This window comes from Cetorhinus maximus, chromosome 1 (genome assembly GCF_964194155.1).
Source record: "Cetorhinus maximus chromosome 1, sCetMax3.hap1.1, whole genome shotgun sequence".
NCBI classification, from domain to species: Eukaryota; Metazoa; Chordata; class Chondrichthyes; order Lamniformes; family Cetorhinidae; genus Cetorhinus; species Cetorhinus maximus.
In genome coordinates this window covers 26,933,073-26,956,312 of record NC_135879.1, presented here as the reverse complement: position 1 = coordinate 26,956,312, position 23,240 = coordinate 26,933,073, and the positions used below count along the sequence as shown (strand labels likewise).

Sequence of the window (23,240 nt, the reverse complement as noted above, 5' to 3'; positions counted from 1 at the left end):
GCATTCCAGATAGTAATCACTTGTTGCATAAAGAGTTTCATCATTGCCATTGGCAAAAGAACAATCATATTAAATTGATGTCCTCTGATTCTTGACTCTTCCACTGATGGAACAGTTTCTCTTTACCTACTCTGTCCAGATCTCTCATGGTTTTGAATATCTCTATCAAATTTCCTCTTGACCTTCCCTAAGTAAAACAATCCTGGCGTCTCCAATCTATCAATGTAACCAATCCCTTATCCCTAAAACCATTATCAATATTTTTTGGACCTTCACAATCCTTCCTAAAATATAGTCTCTAGAACTAGATACAATACTCCAGCTGAATCTGAACCAGAGTTTCATAACTTCCTTGCTTTTGTGCTCCATGCCTCTATTTATAAAGCTCAGGAAACTATGCCTTTTTAAGCACTTTCTCAACCTACCTTGTCACCTTCAATGATTTGTGCGTATATGCCCCCAGGTCTCTGTTCCTGGGGCCCTTTAGAATTGTACCATTTTGTATTGCTTCTCATTCTTCCTACCAAAACACATCACTTCACATTTCTCTGCATTAAATTTAATCTGCCACATCTCACCCCATTCTTCTAGCTTGCCTATGTCTTCTTCAAGCCTTTTCACAGTTCATTCTATTTCCAAGTTTTGAAATTGTGCTCTGCACACCCAATCGTAGGTCATTAATATATATACTGCATCAAGCAGTGATCCTAGCACTGAGCCCTGGGGAATTCCACTGCATGCCTTCCTCCAGTCCAAAAAAACAACTGTTCATCATTCCTCTCTGTTTCCTATCACAAAGTTAAATTTGTATCTATGTTGCCATTCTTCCTTTCATTTCACAGGCTCCAACTTTGCTGGCATATTTATTATGTGGCAATTCATCCAGCCTTCTGGAAGTCCATATACACCACATTATCCTCATCATCCACCTCTTACCTCAAAAAATCTCTAGCAAGTTAGACATAATTTGCCTTAAACAAATCTGCACTGGCTTTCCTTAATTGATCCATACTTATCTAAGTGACCTAATTTTGTCCCAGATTATCATCTAAAAGCTTTCCTATCACCAAGGTTAAATTGCTTGGCCTGTAGTTGCTGGGTTTACCCGTTGTTCAAAAAAAGGTGTAACATTGGCAATTTCCAGTCTTCTGGTACCACCCTTGAGTCTAAGAAAGACTGGAAAACTATATTGCCAGTACCTCTGGAATTTCCACCCTCACTTTCCTCAGTGTCTTCAGGTCCTCGTGACTTTAAGCACAGCCAGTCTTTCTAATACTTCCTCTTTGTCCGTTTTTAGCCCATGAAGTATCTCAACTATATGCAGCTAGACAACTAAATAGTATGTTAGCCTCTATTATAAAGGGATTGGAGTATGAGAAGTCTTGCTGCAATTGCATAGGGCCTTGGTGAGACCACGCCTGGCATAATATGTACAGTTTAGATTTCTTTACCCAAGGCAGGATGTACTTCACTTAGAGGGAGAAACTAAAGGTTCACTGGACTGATACCTGGAATGAGGGGATTGTTTTGAGATTGAGCAGAGCAGACCAGACCAGATCAATATTCCCTAGAGTTTAGAAGAATGAGATGAGATCTAGTTTTAACATGAAATTCTTGTGGGGCTTAACATGATAGATTCTGGGAGGATGTTTCCTCTGGCTGGGGATTATAAAACTAGGGAATCTCAGTCACAGAATAAAGGGATCAGCCATTTATGATCCAAACTGAGAAACATCTTTGATGAGGATTGTGAATTTTCAGAATTCTCTACTCCAGAGTGCTGTAGATGCTCAGTTGTTGAGCATAGTCAAAACAGAGGATTGGTAGGATTTTGGATACCGAGGGAAGAAAGCACTAGGGGAATAGTGCAGGAATGTGGAGTTTAATTGAATGGTGGGACAGGCACAATAGCCTACTTCTGCTCAAGTCCTTAGGATTATGTCCTTGTTTTTTCATATAGGTGTAAGTAAAATAGCTTGTGTCAAAAGTGCAGGTGGAAGGGTCTATACCTGAAACATTAACTCTCATTTTTTTTCTGTTGAACCCTCAATTGTGCTAGCAATGGAAGAAATGCATGGAGACCATTTCCACATTCTTACTGGCTATGCAAATGACAGTATTGTATAGCTTCTGGAGCTGTTTGTACACAGATTGTTCTGAACCATAACCCTCCAAGTGATTCTCTCCACATTAGAAAAATGAATAAGAGCACCAACCCTAAAGAGAATATAATGAGAACAAAATACTGCAGATGCTGAAAATCTGAAGTAAAAACAAGATATTGTAAATACTCAACTGGTCTGGTGGTGTATTTGGAGAGAGAAACAGAGTTTAAAGTCATTCAGCACCTTTACTTAATTGGAAAAAGAGATGTGACAAATTTTAAGCAGGAATGGAGGCAGGGTGGTGGTTATGGAGGAACAAGTCTTATATGATGGGAGGCAGGAGAGATTAAATGACAAAAGAGATAGTGCAAGACTAAAAGGGGGTAGTAATGGAACAAGTAAACAAAAGATGTGTCTGGAGGAGATCCAAGTGGGAAAAGCAGCATTATTGCCAATAGTCTGTCCGAAATTATTGATCTGAAATTGTTGAACTCAATGTTGAGTCTGGAAGGCTGTAACGTGCCTAAAGAAAGATGATGTGCTGTTCTAGATTACAGAAAATGCTGGAAAAACTCAGGTGGTCTGGCAGCATCTGGAGAGAGAAACAGTGTTAATGTCAAGTTCATATGACTCTTAAGAGCTAAAGCATTTTTCCAGCATCTGCAGTCGTTGGCTTTTTTCTCGTTCCAAGATTACATTGAGCTTCTCTGGAACAGTACAGGAGAGAATTAAAATGAAAGTCAATTTTCTAAAGAGAGTGTGTTCTAAATCAAGAGCAGGTAGTGAGGGAAGAAATCTTAAGCATGTTCCAAAATTTAACAGAATCTTCTTGGATACCATCCCCCTACTACTATATCAAATATTCTACTTGTTGGCAATTGAGGAAAGGATAATGGCATGAATTTCTGCTAAGATTCTCAATCTATATAATCCCTGGAGAAATAGTGCAAGTAGATGAAATAGTGGTGTACACAATTCCTCTGGGGTTTCTGAAGGTTCAACACTAGATCGGCTGTAAATTTCTGCAGGGTTTGTCCCAATGTGATTTAAAAAAAAAAGCTTTTTTCTAAACACTTGTAGCAACATTTAATCTGCAATCCTAAATTTGTTTCACACATTGCTAGTTTATTCCCACTCCAGAACCTCTTTCCCCACTTAATAACTGTATGCATCTCAAATCTGGACTTAAATTATTACTGCTATACCTAGGAAAGGTCTTCAAGCACCTGGTTTGCGCTGCTGGATGGGGTCCAAGAAAAAAATTCCCCTAAGCCTTTAATCTTCCCCATTCAGGTCTTTGATTATTTTCTCAATAATAAACTCAATTATTAGCTTTCTTGTTCCTTCTAGCTTCATGTGTGTTGCTCTGCATATTATTAGCCTGAACTTCAATGATTTATCCCAGGCACCTGCCATAACTTTTGTGGGAGATACAGCCCTGCAAAACTCCCCCCACCCCCCCCGCAAAAAAAAAAGTAGCCCCAGGAATGAAGTTCTAGATGTATCTGATCGAACAGAACACAAATGGCCTTTGATATAGTTAATACACTTAACAGTAATGCTTGACTCATGATTTCTTAGTGACTTCAAGTTTTCTAAAAGCTTAGATTAACAAACATTGAATTCAGAGATTAATAGTGGAGTTCTGATTTATTTTATAACAATTTGTAATTACAAGCCTTTGTTCAAAGCCACCAGCTCTAGTTCTTAACAGCTCCTATTATTGAACAAACATGGGTCAACACAACATAAATAACAGCTGCTTTCAATGTACAGTAAGTTAACTAAGAATCTAAAACTGGAATTCCTAAACTCAAATGGATATTCATACTTAACATACATTCCTCTCCACAAGTATTTGGTACACTATATAAATCAAAGCAATAAATAGCTGCATTTTAAGTTGCAGAAATAAATTATAATAGCTGCTTTTGGAATTTAGCTTAGTAGTATGGCAGATTTTCATATGGGGCTTAATACCCAGGGCACTACAATTCAAAATGGATTATGCGTTCCATCCAGAGTCAGAGGAATAGAATAAAAGATAAAATAACTTGGAACTCTATACTAAAGTCATAGAAGTAAATACCAGGCTAATAATTATTTACAACTTACATTCACAACACATTTTTCAGAAATCTGTTCATTTAAGAAAATGTTTGGAAGAATAGCACCGTGAGAGCTTTTTTTTTAAAAAGCAGCTGATTCTAGGACTTTTGAAGTTTTCTTTGTGCTTAAGACACCAGCTTTTATCTTCAATTGCAGCTGGAACGTGAGAAAAATAAACCTTAGAAAAATCTTCAACTGTTCAAACTGCGATGGTGGTGGTTATCATTTCATATGAATGGATTTCAAAAGTTAAGACTGAACAAAATCTGGGAAAAAAAGTTACTCCCAAATGTTTCAAGTATTTCCAATGCAGTGCATCAGCCCAACAATTACTGCTGGTAGTAGCAAATGAATGACATCCCATATCCACTATTTCAACTCAAAGACCTATTCATTTTATTGGAAGATAATATTATGCCACATATAAAATGGCTTCTCTGTTAATAACTGACTTTTGTAACATTTTGAGCCCAAATAGTTTTTAATCACAACACTATAAATACACATTTGTTTTGTTTTTGAAAAGTTACTTAAACTGCACAAATTAGAATGGTTAGTACCTTCAGGGCCAAAATTATATTTGCTCAACCCTATTAACTGCAGTTGAACAATATTGAAAAGTTTTCCTCAAAAGGTTACAATAATGGGATTACTGTAGCATTTAAAAAGATGTGCTGGAAAGTTGAGAGAATAGGATTAAAGGAGGGCAATGGTGTGACACATTGAGTTGATAGTGGCCTTTCATCTCGAACTTGGATTCAAATCCAGCCCTTCCGGCTAAATGAAGGTGTCCCCTAGCTGCTGATTATAAGGGTCTTATGTAAAATGAATGTGAATGAATTTCAGCACAAAACTCAACCAGACCACAGATAAATGGGAAACAGACAGGTGGGTACAGTCAGTGGTGGTCTTCTGCCACTAAGCAAAATCAAGGGCGTTACTCTATCTGGCTGTGCTATAGTGGAAATTGGGTTCCATCCTGGATCAAAATCCTGAAACTTCCTAACAGCACTGTGGATGTACCTGTACCAGATGAACTTCAGCAGCAGCTCATCACCTTCTCAAGGGCAATTAGGGACGGGAACAATTATTGATGCTCACATCCCATGAAAGAAAAAATTCTCTAGCACCACCATCCTTCACCTTGAACACAAAACCAGAATTAAAAAAGACACATTTACAACAAATTGCACATTTGGTTATAGCTTTTTTTAAAAAAAAGAATTACCAACTCCTCAAAGTGGTACTTTCCAACAATCCTATTAACTGTAGTCTAATAATTTTGTTTGACAATTGTTCATACTTGGATAATTCTGTGGTTCTGGAAGCATTTGTGCATTTACACTTAGCCCAACAAGTTGCAGAATGGTTAGTATATTGGGTTTTCCTTTCCCCTTTGGTCAGTTGCAGCGCAAGGGATTAAATGCAGGTTAACTATAATAACTTGACATGCAAAATCAGAACTTCATGAGACTGTCCATTTGTTTATTTCATAAATAAAATGCAACGCAAACCACTCTCTGGATTGATTAGAGACAAATTAACTAAACTGCTTCCAAGAAGCATGTGCAAATGCTTTGAAGGAACTTTCCTTAAATCTTTACTGACATTTCAATCAGCGTTGGCAAAAAACTCATTACACATGAGACATAAGCATAGTGTAGCATTTTCTGAGGGAACACCCTGTCTCCAAAATATTCATATGATGGTATCATTGGTCCAAGAGAGGGGTAGGGTGGAGGAGGGGAGATTCAGTCCAATGTATTGGATAAATTTTAATTTCACTTTTAACAAGAGATTGAAATGAGTCAACATTCATCAAGTTGATCCAGAAAACTAAATTCACAAACAAGCGACAAATGATCTGAAGGGTAGTGGAACGATGGCAAGCGGTTAGGGCCAATCTGTTCCTCTGTGGGCAAATTCAGCAATCTATTCACACAAAATGCATGCTGGGAATACCAAATGTAATCCAACGTGTGGCAGCTTTCGCCTGAGGGTCGTATTTTCCATGTCGTGAAGGGAGGTTCTGATTGTCCATCATTGCTCAGTAGCTTGTAGGCACTATTCAGATTTAGACTGGACTTAGTAAACTGTTTGTAAACATCTTCAGTCGGTTCTGCATTGAAGTCTCCACACACAATAAGGGGAATACCAGCACCATCAGTGATGTTTTCTAGATTCTGAAGCAGATCGCAGCCTTGTGATGAACGGAACCGCTCCCAACCACTACAGGCCTTCAGGTGTGTTACAGCAACACAAAACACCCTGCTGGTTTCAATACACCGGAGGGTTTGGACAATAGCCACTTGATTGGTCTGCAACATCCTGGCTGCTAGTCGAATTGTGGCACTATCAATCAATTCAAACCTCTCCCGTAGAAAGAACAAAGCACATCCATCTGGCCCATTATTATGTTCGACATCCAAGCAAGGAGACGATGGTTTAGGAAAGAAGGTTGAATGATAGCCTAGCCCACTGAGAATTGGCTGGAAGGTATCAAAGTAATGGTCCACTTCTTGCAGACACAAGATATCTGGATGGTACGTCAGAATTTCCTCCAGGATAAGGTATTTACGCTCTGACCAATTCAAAGCTTCCCTTGGACACTTAATAAAATTGTCCTTCCATTCTCCAAGAGCTGCATCAAAATGAGAGAGAAGAGTTGAAATCAAAATGTACCAGTTACATCTATGAAATGTAAAAAAAATCAAATCACATTTTGTGTGATCTTCAGAAAAGGAAAGAAGATAGTAGTACACACATGCAATTTACATTAGGGACAAAGCATAGCTCAGATGCTGTAAAATACACATCCTGTTACAGCCTCAAAGTTCTATCCCCCAGTATCAGAGACATAGCAAGGGGAAGATTTCTCAATTGACCAGTACTACTAAATTGCAGAAAAAGCAGTGTGTTCAACTAAAGGGCCACTTCGTCTGTGTTCTGGCTCCAGCACTAAGTCTTCGAGTGAACTGAACCCTATCATACATTCTTTATTGGGTGTAGGGCACATTCAAAGTATAGAGCGCTGATCCTGGCACTAGTCCAGGTTATTTAATTGCAACAGTGAAAAGCTCATTAAATATTATTACTCAAGCTTAAAGAAAACTGCATTTGAACTACCAGCCTATGGAAAAACTGCACAGATCACTAATTTAAGAGTTGCATCTTTTTGCACATGGTGGCAAGATAGTGTGTGCGCGCCTCATCTAGGGGTTCATTATCTATGTGAATGAGACAAATTATACCACGGGACCCGAGAACACTTTTACATTGGAGTTTCAGTGATCTAAAACAGCACTTAGGAGTGATCTAAAACAGGCTTAGGAGTTTGGTGATGGGTCCAAAAGGTGCATGCTGTCCACAAACAGCCATCCTTATGCTCTGGGACAAGATGTGAACTTGTTGCAAACAGATCTTGCCCCCTTTATATTGTAGGTTGCAAATAGTGGCTGGAGTGCTGTTCTTCTGCTGCCACTAGTGCCTCAATGTAATAACTTTTACACATGCATTGAGAATCATAACCTTCATTCAAAGGATAGCAGCAATCTTAAAAAAAATATATATTTTGCTGGGAAAGACCTGGTTAAAAGTTTTTATAAAAAGGGTACAAGTCAAAGTAACAAGCTAGAAATTGTTAACCAAAACAAAGTCAACAGCAGCTAATGTTTCACAAAAATTGGGAGTATGCTGCAATATCCCACAATTTTATTCATGGAGTAGTATTTGGTCAGGGTTGGGGGAGGAAAAGGAGGTAATCACATTGGAGTAAACACAGGTTCGAGCTCAGCAGTGATGCTTTCATGCTCAGGCAGCCTGTCCACTTTCTGGACTCAGGCTTGAAGAATGATCATTGGGAAAGACATCAGAGTATAAGTAGTATTCACATAACCATCCTTCCAGGGGTCTATGGTGGGGGTCAATAATTGGATTTCTGCTCATGCTGATTTAGCTGGGCAGAGTTGGGCTATTAATACTTACCTCAGCATCTCTGCATTGAAGGAGGAAAATTAAACAAAATAAAATCAACTGGGGTTGATTACCATGCAGTGCTCCTGCTGGAAAATCCATGTGAACGTCGGACAAGAACTGGATCAGATGTGTCTGTGATACCCCACTTTTGTCAAACAGCTTTCTAACATTGTGTGGACTTGAACATGAACATTAACCATTCAGGAAAGTGACCGGAGGGCTGGCACTGAACATGGAACAGTAATCCTACAAGAATTAGAATTTAACAGTCTTACTGTCATATTAAAATATCACACTTCCCATTTAAATTCATCACTAGTGCAACTGGTTTAATACTAAAAAGAACAGACCTTGTGCTAGTATGTTCCATTGCAGGACCTTGATTGGACGAGAATCACTGGCAAGATTACTTTTCTTTAGATACAAAAAATCCCGCTGGAGTCTGGGTGGACGGTTTTCAAGAACCTTCTGACATTCTTTAAGGAGATCATCGGGGTCCGTTGGATCAACTGGTTCCAAGTCTCTCTCGACACCATACTCCTGTGGCTGTGGTATTCTGTTATCGGTTATAGTTGGAGCCAGAGCACTATATAACCTGTTGGAACTGGTTCCCATGGAACACGCTAAAGTAAGGGGAAAGGAAAGGTAAAGTTAGTGGTATGGAATGTAGAATATAATTCAATGAAAATAAAAATGTGACACAAATTTAACATGTTTGAGCAGAGTTTTGGCACAATTTCCAGATGCCAGCAGACTACACCTTCCAAGTCCTGTATCAGTATTTTCTACTCTCTTGAAGGTGCTGACTCATGTTGGGCTATCCTACAGATGCTGGCAACTCACCTCACCATTCTTAAAGTCCTAGTGTTAGGCAGCTTTTGAGGCAACCAACATTACATGTGCAGGGAGAGGGCACAGAGTACATTCAGGAGGGAGATAACTGGTAGATTTTCCCTCTCTGCTCCTGAGTACCAAGGTCAACTTTAACATCCATAGTGTTGCTAAAATTGACAAACATCTAACTTCTGTACTGGCACAGATTTTCTGGCATTTTCTGCTGCCTTTAATGTAGTCTGACTCTCAAAAGAAAAAATAACTTAAATAGGGCAATCACATATAAAGAAATAGTTTTACATTATGCTTCTCTCATTGTTTGGGGCACCACACCACAGGGTCAATGAGTGGCAGTGAAATTCATTGCCAGCCATCTTTAACCTGTACTTATGGGCACGACAAAATACAGCAAGTGTCAGACCTCTTGCAATGGTTCATTTGATAAATGCACCACATAGTACGTACAGTACTGAACCATGCAGAGCACAAATAATCCTTTACTCAATGCCGAAGTTTGCAGTTAGTCAACCTCACCCAGAAAGTGCCATCACCAAACATGGAAAGGAGGAAAAGAAAATTAAAATATTGAGAATCAGCCCTGTTTAGGAATTAATTTTCCTGCAGGGATCAAGTCCAAGACCATCCTGTTGTGAATGACTTAGTACCACAATACATACTGCACTAGTTGACGGACACCTCACAGCCCCCAACTAGACTTGAAAAGGATATTAAAATATCTATTAACTCCCAGCCTAAACAGTATGAGATGAAAATGTCCCCTCTGCCAACTGCAGGGAACTTTTCAGTTGGTGTGAACGCAGAGTGCCATACTGTCCATAGCGCCATTCATTTGGCAACTGCAGAGAGGGCCTGAGGATGGCTGGAAATATATCATAATGGCATTCTGTGGATTGGGTTAAGATGGAATAGAGAGTTTGACTCTACATCTGGTTTGTGTAGCACCCAGCCTTGGACTGATGCCAAAATTGAGATGGGGAGAGCTATACTAATAACAGAATCAAGAATAGGATTTTAAAATATATTCAAGACAATTCATTGTATCCACATACCCATTTCTGGTTGTCTTCAATGCATGCAGATTGTATAGCCACCTAAGAACAAGTGCTGGTCCTGACAGCACCAGACAATCACCACATTCAAGCTTATGACCGTCTAGCACATGATCACACTAAGCTGATCAGATACACAATAGAAAAAGTCACAGCAAAAAGCCTGGATTAAAAGGGGCACAAATAATAAACAGTTTGCACAGCATGGAGGTGGGAGCAGTGAAACGTCCACACTCCACTAAACACATCTTCTCCTGAGAGCCATGAAAACAAGATGCTTCTCTCTAGTGATATCGTGAAACTGAGGTGTGCCCTGATACCACTTTTCATATCAGGCTGACTGACTGGCTGAAGCTGCCAAGGAGCTGTGAACAAATTCAGATTGTCAAGTGAAAGCATCAAAAAAAAAGTCCCAATCTTTTACACTTTGGACAATAATAAGCCTTTGCACTTGGTTAAAAAAAAGGACAAAAACCTTAATCGATACACACAGCACTAAGTTTGGCATTATTGTACTCGTGTGAAATCGCATTGAATGTTCAGGTAAAAACATTCAACACCAGATAGATCAAAAGCATATATCGTGCCATAGACACTGCGGATAGTGGGCACTAAAGGACAGCAACTCAAACCAATAATTAGTGACATTACATTACAACCACTAGTTACAGGTTCATAATTCAAGATCATATTAGTGTTCAGAAATGCATGGGCTAAATCAAAGACAGCCAGCATATGCGAGTCATAGCAGCACAGGAGATAACCATTCAGCCCCAGGGGCCCGTACAAGCTCTCTGGAGAGCAATCCAGTGAATAAATCCATGGTAAAAACAAGTTACATTTTAAAAGTTAATAGATTACCAATTCACTGGATAATTGAAATATAGAAGTGCCATATATGGATTTGCAGAAAGTGTCTCACTAAAGGTGTTAGTAAAATTCAGGTGTATAGTGTTAGGGAATGTAGCAGCATGGATAGAAAGTTGGTTGGGAAGAAACAAAGTTGGGGTAACCAGGTGCCACCTGGAATGGTGTTGGAAATGATGTCACTAAGAAGTCAGTGCTGGCTCCAATTTTCTTCCTAATATACGTCAATAATTTGGACTGAAGACAATCTCAATGTGCTGACAACACAAAAAGACGTTTTGACAAATAGATTGTGAAATACCTCAGGAAGAAAGACCAATTAATAGAATGGGCAGGAAAATGATAGGTGCAATTTACCATGAATAAGTATGAGGTAATACATTTTGACAGAATGAATGGGGGTATATGCCTAATAGAAGGACAAATGAAAATGAACAGAGACACCTTTGATTTAAATGCACAAGCTTGCAAACTGGACTCTGCTGTGCTTGACATTTGGGTTTGGAACAGAGATAAAAAGCAAAAATGTCTCAATGCTGTCTTCTGTGCCCCAAGGGGCACAGAAATATGTCCTGATTCCATATTAGGTTGTGTAGTGTTAATGCATTAGACACTTTGCATATGTTAACAATGGGCCTAGTGCCCCTTTCACCCTGGGGAAATTTGTCAGCACTGAGCAGAACATGCACTGGGGATAGAGGGTAGTTGGAGTAGTTTCAGACTGTTCTAGTAATGAGCCAGCACAGACATAATGGGCTGAATAACTTCCTTCTGAGCTGCAAACATCTGTGGTTCAATTTGAGTCCTGCCCAATTGTTGTCTTGCATAGTTTGAGGAACTTCCATAGTTTGTAATGCCCCCTTACACAGCCAGGACTGACAAATTCAGCATCAAACAAGCGCTAAATTTGGGATCTTCCATCACTATATAATGGCCACATTCTTCAATAATTTTTCAGGATAATTGCCTGAATAGGGGCTGATTTTTCATTGCAAAGCATGATTGAGTAACAGGAGCTGAATAATTTGAGGTACATTAGAACTGAATGTAGTAGAAGTCAAATTTTGGTAGTGAAATTTCCATTTGATGTGAATAAGATCCTTCACACAGCAACATTTAGGCTGGTAGTTATATGGTTGGTTTACACCCCAAACCATTAGGGAGCCACATTTTTATTCATCTTAGGTATCTGTGCTTGCACAATAGAAGAAATAGTAGAATTGACCATGGCCATCTGTATTAGTGTACTAAAAGACTTAATGCAGGAAACTTGGCAACTCCAAAGTCCCACAAACAACAGGTAATGTGCTTCATTGATGTTGGTAGAGGGATAAATATTGGCCAGGGTACTGAGCAAAATTTCCCATCTCTTCTTCAAAATAGGACCATTAAATCCTTTAAGAGCCTCAATTTAATCTCTCCTCCAGGAAAGAGCACCTCAAGAAATACAGCAGTCCCTCAGAGTCGCATTGAAGTGCCACCTTGGATTCTCTGAAATGGGGCTTGAACTCTTCTGGCTCAAGAACTGAGAATGTTACCAGTGAGCCACAGCTGGATAGCAGACCATCTACCATGACACCTATACATTAACAGGACATTCTAAGTAAAGGTGCTTCTTCATTGGGAGGCAAGGTCAGGAAAGCATGAGAGTGAACAAACCTAGATGAGATTTTCAAACTGGGGTCTGCAAATCCTTCATGCCCAGCAAAGGAAGGGATTTTTTCAGGTTAAATTTCTGTATTTGCTGAAATACTAGCATATTCTACCCAATGCTGTATAGACAAATAAAACATGTTTACCGCAATAATAGCACACTTTTCTTTGGATGGCTGACGATGTCTTTTGCAATTTAGGACAGAGGTCATTATGAGTGCGTAAATATTTGCAGGGGTTCAAAACACAACAAATAGTTAAAGCATTGGCCTCACTCAAGGGCACCTGTGTCTGCTTAGAGAGAAGAGGTCTGAATAAGATTTCTAAACTTTCTATGGAGGCAAATAATAAAAAGTTGAAACAAAATTAAAATACATGTGAATTGACTGCCGTGCAACACATCTTGTGATCTTGTTAGATTCTACTCATCTTATCAAAATGGATATTTTCAGATATCACAGAAAAATATTTTTATAATCTCTAGTTCCATTTTCTTTCAAAATACTGTAACTCCTAGCTAATTATGGCTAATATATCACATTCTCCAATTTAGAGTGTTAAATCCATATGAAGTGTGTTAATTTTAGCTCACATTAACTATACAACTAGCAGCCTAAATGTTGCGATGTAAAGGATCTTATTCACATCAAATGCAAATTTCACTACCAACATTCAACTTCTACATTCAATTCTAGTGTACCTCAAATTATTCAGCTCCTGTTACTCATGCATGCTTTACAATGAAACATCAACCCCTATTCAGACAATTATCCTGAAAAGTTATGAAGAATGCAGCCAAAGCCAAGTTCATTCTTCAGCATATAGTTAAACCATCTCAGATAAGCAGCAAGAAAATAGTTCCCCACCACTATTCTGATGTCAACCTCAGGGATCGCTATAAGGCAACAAGCAGCAAATAGGGTGCGAGTATTAAAAAGCACTATCATACCCACCAGGATGCATGGATCACCTGAAAAATTAGTGAAGAACCAGAATGATTCAAGCTGGTTGGATTCTTGTCTAAAGATTTGGTTTCAAGGGCAGACAAACCGTACAAGGACACAGAGGAGCTACACCATCTAGAGGTGATTCACTGTACAGAAATCTACAGATATGCTATGTCACTCAGCTTATCTCAAACCTCCCCCCACCTCCACAAAAAAACAGCCTGCATCTGTACACATGACCCGGCACAAAATGCAAGTAGCCAGGGTTGTTTTGTACATGTCATTCAAAGTAATCCTGCCAATTCTTACATACACAGGCATAACGTGCTGTAGGCAAAAAATCAGTGCATTAACTATTAAACGTCTGCAAGATCAAATGCCACTAATCTATTCTGATTGGGCGGTAGGGGAAAAAATTTCAGACCTTCATTGCCAGTTTAAATGCTATCGCTCTCTTCCCCCCAACCACCGCCACCACATTTGAGCACTGTGGTCCTTGGGGTTCCAATTAGCCATTGCTAAGGAGAAAATGTGTTATGTGATACAATGCACCATGTTCTCACACTATTTCCTTTGATTACTAACTTAGTAAGAATGTTGCATTGCAACACAAGATGCAATAGGGCCTGATGTGAACTTAATTATTACACTTTCAAACTGCCAGTTTACTTTACAGCTATCAAGACGTTCATTTTACATATAAAAGAACCTACCATCTACTTGAGCATGGATTAATTAGAACAAGCATACAAGCATGCTGGAACAATGAACCTACCAAAATTAATATGAAATGTTTCAGGTAACATTCCTTTGACATTTCCATGAAAGAAATATTCACATTACAATTACAAAACAAAGTATTCTATTGGGACAGCAGAGTTGTTACAAGTAATTTTATATTCTGTAAAAACGTATATTTAAAGAAATGCTGATGATATTCTACCACAAGGCAGACAGACATCAATCTTACCGGACTTTTTGTGGCAATGTTAACAATGTAGATCTCTGCACTGCTTGCCTCCTCATATCACAAATCAAATTCGTTTTCCCCTATTTTCTCCCTTGGGATGTAGAACCGCCAAGGGACTTGGTGCCTAAACCCAGGGTATCTTAGCTCAGTTGTGTATTTTTCCTCTACAGTATGTTGCACTGTAAGGTGTGGAAGAATATTTCTGTTTCTGTTCAGCATTTCTTGTTCTTAAAGGGCAGATGAGCAAAATCTCAGCTCTTCCAGTCTAGTATCCCGTTTAGCTCACATAATAAAAACCACTCTACTTCAAAAGTAGCCCATTGTATGTAATGCAGCTCCTGTAAAAGGTTGTACAGTACTAAATAAATCCAGATTCATTCCCTAAAGCAGGGGAGTGGGTGGAAAGAGGACTGAGAGGCAACTACCACCTAGAAGAGTAGGTGAAAGGAGGACCTGGAGGCAGTAACCACCACCTAGAAGATCTATCCAGTCCAGTCTGTGGCTCTAGAGCAGAGCAGCCACATTCTGAGAGAAATTAAAATGTGACATCACAGCACAACAGTTAAGTCATTGGATGGTGAATATTTGCTCGTTTATCTTCAAAACTTGTGTAATTTATTACTAATTGTAAGGTTTTATTAGTTGTAGTAAGGTTTATTAACAGTAGTAAAGGTTATTGGGAGTAGCAAAGCTTATTAATTAGAAATTAGTTAAGAATAAATTAATTAACACATAATAAAGATGGCAGGGCAGGTGATGCGATGCGACTGCAGAATGTTGGAGTTCCTGAACTCCCGGGTCATCCAGGGCAAACACGCCTGCAGTAATTGTCTATGGCTTGAGGAGCTTCGGCTCAGAGTCCTTGAGTTGGAGGTCTAGCTGCAAACACTGTGATGATGCATTAGGGAGGAGGAAAGTTACCTGGACACTTTACACCAGGAGGCAGTCATACCCCTTAGGATAGGGTCTTTCTTCTGATTTGGTCAGTGGTTAGGAACAGGAGGGTGTGATTGAGTGAGGCAGGTATGAGGACCCAGACAGTAGAAGTGGAGGAACCTCAGCCTTTGCAATTGTCCAACAGGTTCAAGGTTCTTGCAGCCTCGATGGATGAAAGTGGTTGCTGCAGCATGGATGAGCAAACTGACCGTGGCACCATGGTACAAGAAGCCATTCAAGCAGGGGGAGTTAATAGGAATGTTGTGGTATTTAGGGACAGTATAGTCAGGGGGATAGACACAGTTCTCTGCAGCCGAGTGCGGGGGTCCAGGTGGCTGTGTTGCCTGCCTGGTGCCATGGTTTGGGACATCTGCCCTGGTCTAGAGAAGAACTTGCAGTAGGAGGGGGAGGATCCAGTGGTCAGAGTCGACATCAGTACCAACGACATAGGTAGAATTAGGAAAGAGGTTCTGCTGAGGCACCATGAACAGCCACAGCTAAATTAAAAAGCAGACCCTCATGAGTGATAATCTCTGGATTACTACCTGAGTCACGAACAAATTGGCGTAGGGTAAATAAGATTAGAGAGATGAATGCATGGCTCAAAGACTGGTGTGGGAGAAATGGGTTTCGATTCATAGGGCACTGGCACCACTGCTGAGGAAAGTGGATGCTGTGCCATTTGGATGGTCTTCACTTGAACCGTGCTGGGACGAGTGTTCTGGCAAGTTATATAACTAGGGAGGTAGGGAGGGCTTTAAACTAAATATTGGGGGCAAGGGATCAAGTTTGGGAAGATGTAAATTAAAGAGAGAAGACAAGGCAAAAGAACAAGGTAGCAATAAGGGAAATGATCAGAGCGAGGCAGGAAGGGGCAGTGTTCAAACCTAAGAGTACACCAGATAAGGCTAGAGGTTACAAAAAAACGTAAAAAGACATAACTAAAGGTTCTGTGTCTGAATGCACATAGCATTCGAAACAAAAAAGGTGAATTGACAGCACAAATATAAATAAATATGTACAATCTAAAAGCCATTACAGAGACATGGCTGTAGAATGACAAAGACTGGGGCCTGAATATTCAAGGGTAGGTGACATTTAAGATGGACAGGAAGCTAGGAAAAGGTGGAGGGATAGCTTTGTTAATTAAAGATGACATTTGTACAAAAGAGAGAGATGACCTTTGTTCTGGAGATCAAGATATGGAATCAGTTTGGGTACAGATGAGAAATAGTAAAGGTGAGAACTCATTGTGGGAGTGGTTTATAGGCCCCCTAACAATAACCACAATGTAGGACAGGGCATACAGGAAGAAATAATATGAGGCTTGTGAGAAAGGTACGAAGATAGTCAAGGGTGATTTTAATCTACATGTAGATTGGATAATCAGATTGGCAAAGGTAGTCTGGATGATGAGTTCATAGAGCGTTGTTGGGACAGTTTCTTAGAGAAGCATGTTTAACTGGAGAGCAGGCTATAATAGATCTGGTAATGTGCAATGAGACAGGATTAATTACTGACACCATAGTGAAGGTGCCCCTAGGTAGCAGTGATCATAATATGATTGAATTTCACATTAGGTTTGAGGGAAAGAGGAGTGGACCTAAGAGTAGTGTTTTAAACTTAGATAAGGGCAATTATGAGGGCATGAAGACAGAGCTGGCTAAAGTGAACTGGGAAATTAGGTGAAGGGATAGGTCATTATGCAGTGGCAGACATTTAAAGAGATATTTCAGAATACTCAAAGGATACATTTCAGTGAGAAAGAAAAACTCTAAGGGAAGGACACACAGTCCGTGGCTAACTTAAGTTAGTATCAAATTGAAAGAAAAAGTGTATAATTTCGCAAAGATGAGTGGCAGGTCAGAAGATTGGACAAAATATTAAGAATAGCAAAGAATGACTAAAAGATTAATAAGGAGGGGGAAATTAGGGTACAAGAGAAAGCTAGGTAGAAATATGAAAACAGATAGTCAGAATTTCTACAGGTATTTAAAAAGAGTAAATCAAATGAGCACTGGTCCTCTAGAGAGAGAATGGGAAATTAATAATGGAAAATAAGGAAATGGCAGATGAATTGAACAGATATTTTGCGTCCGTCTTCACCGTAGAGGATACCAATAACATCCCAGAAATAATTGTGAATCAGGTGGTGAAAGGGAGGGATGAACTTAATTGTTTTAACTTAAAACAATTACAATCACCAGGGAATGGGTACTGAGAAAATTATTAGAACTAAAAGCTGACAAGTCCCCATTTCCCGATGGACTTCATCCTAGGGTCTCAAAAGAAGTGGCTGCTGAGACAACAGTTTTAATTTTAATTTTCCAAAATTCCCTAGATTCTGGAAAGGTTCCATCTGGTTGGAAAATAGCGAAATGTAACTCTATTCACGAAAGGAAGGAGACAGAAAGGAGGAAACTACAGGCCAGTTAGCTTACCATCTGTCATAGGCAAATTGCTGGAATTGATTATTAAAGGAGGTTATAGCAGGCCACTTAAATCTCAATGCAATCAAGCACAGTCAACATGATTTTGTGAAAAGGAAATCATGTTTGACTAATTTACTGCAGTTCTTTGGGGAAGTAACAAGCAACATGGAGAAAGGGGAGCCTGTGGATGTTCTGTACTTAGATTTCCAGAAGGCATCTGGCAAGGTGCCACATCAAAGGTTACTACCCAAAATAAGAGCTCATGTGTAGGGGGTAACATATTAGCATGGATAGGGGATTGGTTAGCTAACAGGAAGCAGAGAGAATGGGTAAATGGCTCTTTTTCGGGTTGGCAAGCTGTAACATGTGGATTGCCACACAGATCAGTGCTGGGGCCTCAACTATTTACAATTTATATTAATGACTTGGATGAAATGACCAAATGTATGGTTGCTAAATTTACTGATGACACAGGTAGGTAGGAAAGCAAGTTGTGAAGAGGACATAAGGAGTCTACAAAGGGATATAGATAAATTAAGTGTGGGGGCAAAAATTTGGCAGATGTAGTATATATAATGTGGGAAAATGTGAACTTGCCCATGTTGGCAGGAAGAATAGAAAAGCAGCAAATTATTTAAATGGAGAGTGATTGCAGAACTCTGAGATAGAGGAATCTGGGTGTCCTGGTCCATGAATCAGGAAAAGTCAGTATGCAGGTACAGCAAGTGATTAGGAAGGCAAGTGGAATGTTGTTGTTTACTGCAAGGGAGAATATAAAAAGTAGCAATGTTTTGCTACAGTTGTACAGGGCTTTTCACGATGCATCTAGAGGACTGTGTACAGTTTTGGTCTCCTTATTTAAGAAATGCATTAGAACCAGTTCAGAGCAGGTTCACTCAACTGATACCTGGGATGGTGGTTTATCTTATGAGGAAAGGTTGGACAGGCTGAGCCTGTATCTGTTAGAGTTCAGAAGATTGAGAGGTGATCCTATTGTAACATATAAGATCCTGAGGGGACTTGACAGGGTGGATGCTGAAAGGATGTTTCCCTTTGCGGGAGAGACTAGAACTAGGGGACACAGCTTAAAAAAATAAGGGGTCGCCCATTCAAGAGGGAGATGAGAAGAATGTTTCTCTCTCACAGGTCATGAATCGTTGAAACTCTCTTTCCCAGAGAGCGGTGGAGGCAGGGTCAATGAATATTTTTAAGGCAGAGGTAGATGGATTCTTGACTAACAAGGGAGTCAAAGGTTATCAGAGGTAGGCTGAATGTTGGGTCGAGGCCACAATCAGATCAGCTATGATCTTATTGAATGGCAAAGCAGGCTCGAGGGCTGAATGACCTACTCCTAATTTGCATATTCGTAGTGATCACTGCTATCCCGATCAATATGTAGCCCTCAATCAACATCACAAAAGCATATTATCTGGTCATTATCGCATTGCTGCTTGTGGGAGTTTACTGTGCGCACATTGGCTGCTGTGTTCCCTACATTAGAACAGTGGCTGCATTTCAAAAAATACTTCATTGGCTGTAGAGTGCTTTGAGACATCAAGTGGTTGTGAAAGTGTGATATAAATGCAAGTATTCCTTTTTCTCTACATCAGTGACTACATTTCAGAAGTAATTACTAAGATAAAAGCAAAATACTGCGGATGCTGGAAATCTAGAAAAAGAACAAAAATACCTGGAAAAACTCAGCAGGTCTGACAGTATCTGCAGAGAGGGATACAGTTGACGTTTCGAGTCCATATGACCCTTCATCATAACTAAGACATATAGAAATGAGATGAAATATAAGCTGGTAGAAGGGGTGGGACAGGAGAGCTCAATAGGGGGCCAGTGATAGGTGGAGGCCAAGAAGAGACTGCCAAAGGTGTCATAGACAAAAGGACAAAGGGGTGTTGATGGTGGTGATATTATCTAAAGGATGTGCTAATGGGGACATAAAGGGTAGCAAGCTAGTGGCAGATGGCCCTAGTGCAGGTGGGGTGGGGGGGAGGGATCGAAATGGGCTAAAAGGTGGAGATGAAACAATAGATCGAAATAAATTTAAAAATAGGAGGGAAAAGAAAAAAATGAATTTAAACAGAAGCCTGGCAGTTAACTGTTTCCTAGTGCATTCTCTATGGCACTGCTGCTGCCAGAGTCCACTTGCCAACAAATTGGCACACACTTCTCATGCAGTATAAATTGTTGTTCCCTGTACAATTGGTATTCTTGAGTATCTGTCCTAACAACGTCTCTTTTTTTCAGCAATACTCAAGTTCTGTACTATCAAACGACAATTACAAAAAGTTTCATTTGATGAATCACTTGTAACTATCATGCACTGTTAGAACTATTACATTACACCAGTGCAGGCGCACACACAGTTAATTACTAAATGATCTAGCTGTTCTCCTGTGGTGTTTGCAGAACCAAAAAATTCAGATTCAGTGTTACTGCTTTATACATAAGCTACCAGCTGAAATTTAAATCTTTGTCAACATTATCTTTGGTCAGCTCCAGAATATAAATTGTTCTTCCAGGTTAAAAGCTAAATTCTGCAGATGCTGGAAATCGGAAACAAAAAAAAACCCAGAAGATGATAGAATCCTGGAAACATCTTTTAACTGTGAAGTCTTCCCCAGGATCTAGATTTAATTATAAAATCTTACAGTTCTAAAGGAGGACTTGTACCCAAAACATTAACCTGTTGTGCTGTTTCTCTGGCACTTTCTGTAAATCTCTCTTTTTAGGGACACGGGGACAGGCCATTCAGCCCCTCCAGCCTGTTCTGCCATTCACTTATGTCATGGCTGATCTGTACCTCAATTCCATTTACTCGCCTTTGATTCATATTCCTTCATACCCTCGCCTAATAAAAAATCTATCAACGTCAGGATTGAAATTTCAACTGACCCAACATCCAGTCTTTTGGGTGGGGGAGGGGGGTGATGGGGGGCAGGGGAGAGAGGGAATGGGAACTCCATATTTTTATTGTCCAAGAGTGTGGTGTTTCCTGATTTCACTCCTGAATGCACTCCTGAATGCTTGTGGGTTTCTGTTCTGGGATGCCTGATCAGAGCAATAACCTCTTCTGTATCTACTCTTAGCAATCCTTGTATTGTGTTAAACATCTCAATTAGATCACCCTTCAAGGTTAGAAACTGAGTTTATGCAACTAGTTCCTCATAACTTAAACCTTTTAGCCCCTGTATAATTTTTGTTAATCTGCTTTGTACCCCATTTAAGTCTAATATATCCTTTTTGAAATACATTCACCAGAACTGAAGGTGAAACTGCAGATGGGATATGACAATGGGTTTGTACATCTGAAGCATAACTCTTCCCTACATATTCCAATCCTCAAGATAAAGGCCACCATTCCATTGGTCACAGTTCATATCTGTGCACAGGCTTTTATGTTGCCACATTTAATATCAATTTATCTCTAATCACTTTCACAGCAAGCCTAATGTATATATTCTTTGTCTTTTCCACAATTACCTCTCTTCATGGGCTGAGATGGCAAGACTGTAGAAAAAAGCTCCATCACCCTAGGGCTGGTGCAGAACTGATTTAACCCATGCCCTCGAAAAATACAGCAGCTAAGCTGAATGAATCCTAGACTTTTCTTAATGCAAAAGTCCATCAAAATCATGACTTGTTTTGTCAACAGCAGGTTGTCCTACTGATCTAGAACCAATGACTTTAAACTTGAGTTGTTTGAGAAGCATTTACAGTGACGGGGAATGGAAGCAGCATCATAGGATTTTATGGAAGGATCAGCTGATTGGGCCATATGACTTTCCATATTTGTGTTTATCTTTATAATCCTTGTGCAACCACTCAAAAAGGCACAACATAGGAGCCCATGGTATTGGGGGGTAATGTATTAGCATGGATTGAGGATCGGTTAACACAGAAGACAGAATTGGGATTAATGGGTCTTTTTCAGGTTGGAAAGACATAACTAGTGGAGTGCCACAAGGATCAGTCCTAGGGCCTCAATTATTTACTATCTATATTAATGACTTGGAAGAGGGGGCAGAGTGTAATTTGCTAACAATACAAAAGTAGGTGGGAGGGCATGTTGTGATGAGGACATAAGGAATCTGCAAGGGAATATAAATAGGTTGAATGAGTGGGCAAAAATTTGGCAGATGGAGTTTAATGCAGGAAAGTGTGAGGTCATGCACTTTGGTAGGAAGAGTCAAAGGGCAGGCTATTATTTAAATGGAGAGAGAGACTCCATTTAAGTGCAGGACAGTGGGATCTGGGTGTTCTTGTGCATGAAACACAAAGTTAGCATGCAGGTGCAGCAAGTAATTAAGGCGGCAAATGGAATTTTGGCCTGTATTACTATGGGGTTGGAGTTTAAAAATAGGGAGGTCTTGTTACAACTGTACAGGGTGTTGGTGAGGCCGCACCTGGAGTACTGTGTACAATTTTGGTTCCCGTATTTAAGAAAGGATATACTGGCATTGGAGGCAGTTCAAAAGAGATTCACTAGGCTGATTCCTGGGATGAAGGGGTTGACTTATCAAGAATGGGCTAAACAGGTTTATTCATTTCGTTTAGAAGAATGAGGGGTGATCTTATCGAAATGTACAAGATTCTGAGGGGGCTTGACAGGGTAGATGTTGAGCTGATGTTTCCACTAGTGGGGGAATCTCGAACTAGGGGTCATAGTTACAGAATAAGGGGACACTCATAAAACTGAGATGCGAAGGAATTTCTTCTCTCAGAGGGTAGTGAATGTCTGGAATTCTCTACCCCAGAGAGTTGAGGAGGCCACATCACTGAAAATATTTAAAGTGGAGGTAGATATATTTTTGAAATAGCGGGAGCTGAGGGCTATGAGGAGCTGGCATGAAAGGAGTTGAGGCCTGGGGCAGATCAGCCATGATCTGACGGAATGGTGGGGCAGGCTTGATAGGCCTACTCCTGCTCCTATTTCTTATGTTCTTATGCTAGTACAGAACATCTTCTGCCCACACTCTGGTTCTACTGTATTAGTATCAACCTCTAACTTTCAGCGCTTTTAAAGGGGAGGCATAGAGGTAATGTCACTGGGCTAGAAATCCAGAGGCCCAGGCTAATGCTCTGGGAACATGGGTTCAAATCCCACCAAGGCAGCTGGTGGATTTTAAATTCAATTAACAAATCTGGAATATAATCTAGTCTCAGTAATAGTGACCATGACAACTATCATCGATTGTTGTTCACTAATGTCCTTTAGGGAAGGAAATCCCTAACTTACTTGATCTGGCCAACACGTGATTCCAGACCCACAGCAATGTCGCTGACTCTTAACTGCCCTCTGAAATGGCCTAGCAAGTCACTCAGTTCAA

At 39.9% G+C, this 23,240-nt stretch overlaps 1 protein-coding gene across 3 annotated transcripts in view; it reads right to left on the bottom strand.

Moving 5' to 3' along the window:
• Window positions 1-3,742: 3,742 nt before the first annotated feature.
• LOC144678770 (nocturnin-like) overlaps window positions 3,743-23,240 on the bottom strand; it is a 34,461-nt gene continuing 14,963 nt past the window's right edge. For 2 of the 3 annotated variants that reach the window (XM_078538665.1, XM_078538684.1), the window contains exons 2-3: window positions 8,540-8,812; window positions 3,743-6,855 (exon numbers count right to left, since the gene is read on the bottom strand). In XM_078538665.1, coding sequence (XP_078394791.1) covers window positions 6,023-6,855; window positions 8,540-8,812 — 1,106 coding nt within the window. In that variant the 3' untranslated portion in view covers window positions 3,743-6,022. Of the gene's footprint in view, window positions 6,856-8,539; window positions 8,813-13,566; window positions 13,622-23,240 lie in introns of those variants that run through there. The other variant, XM_078538674.1, reaches the window with a different exon arrangement.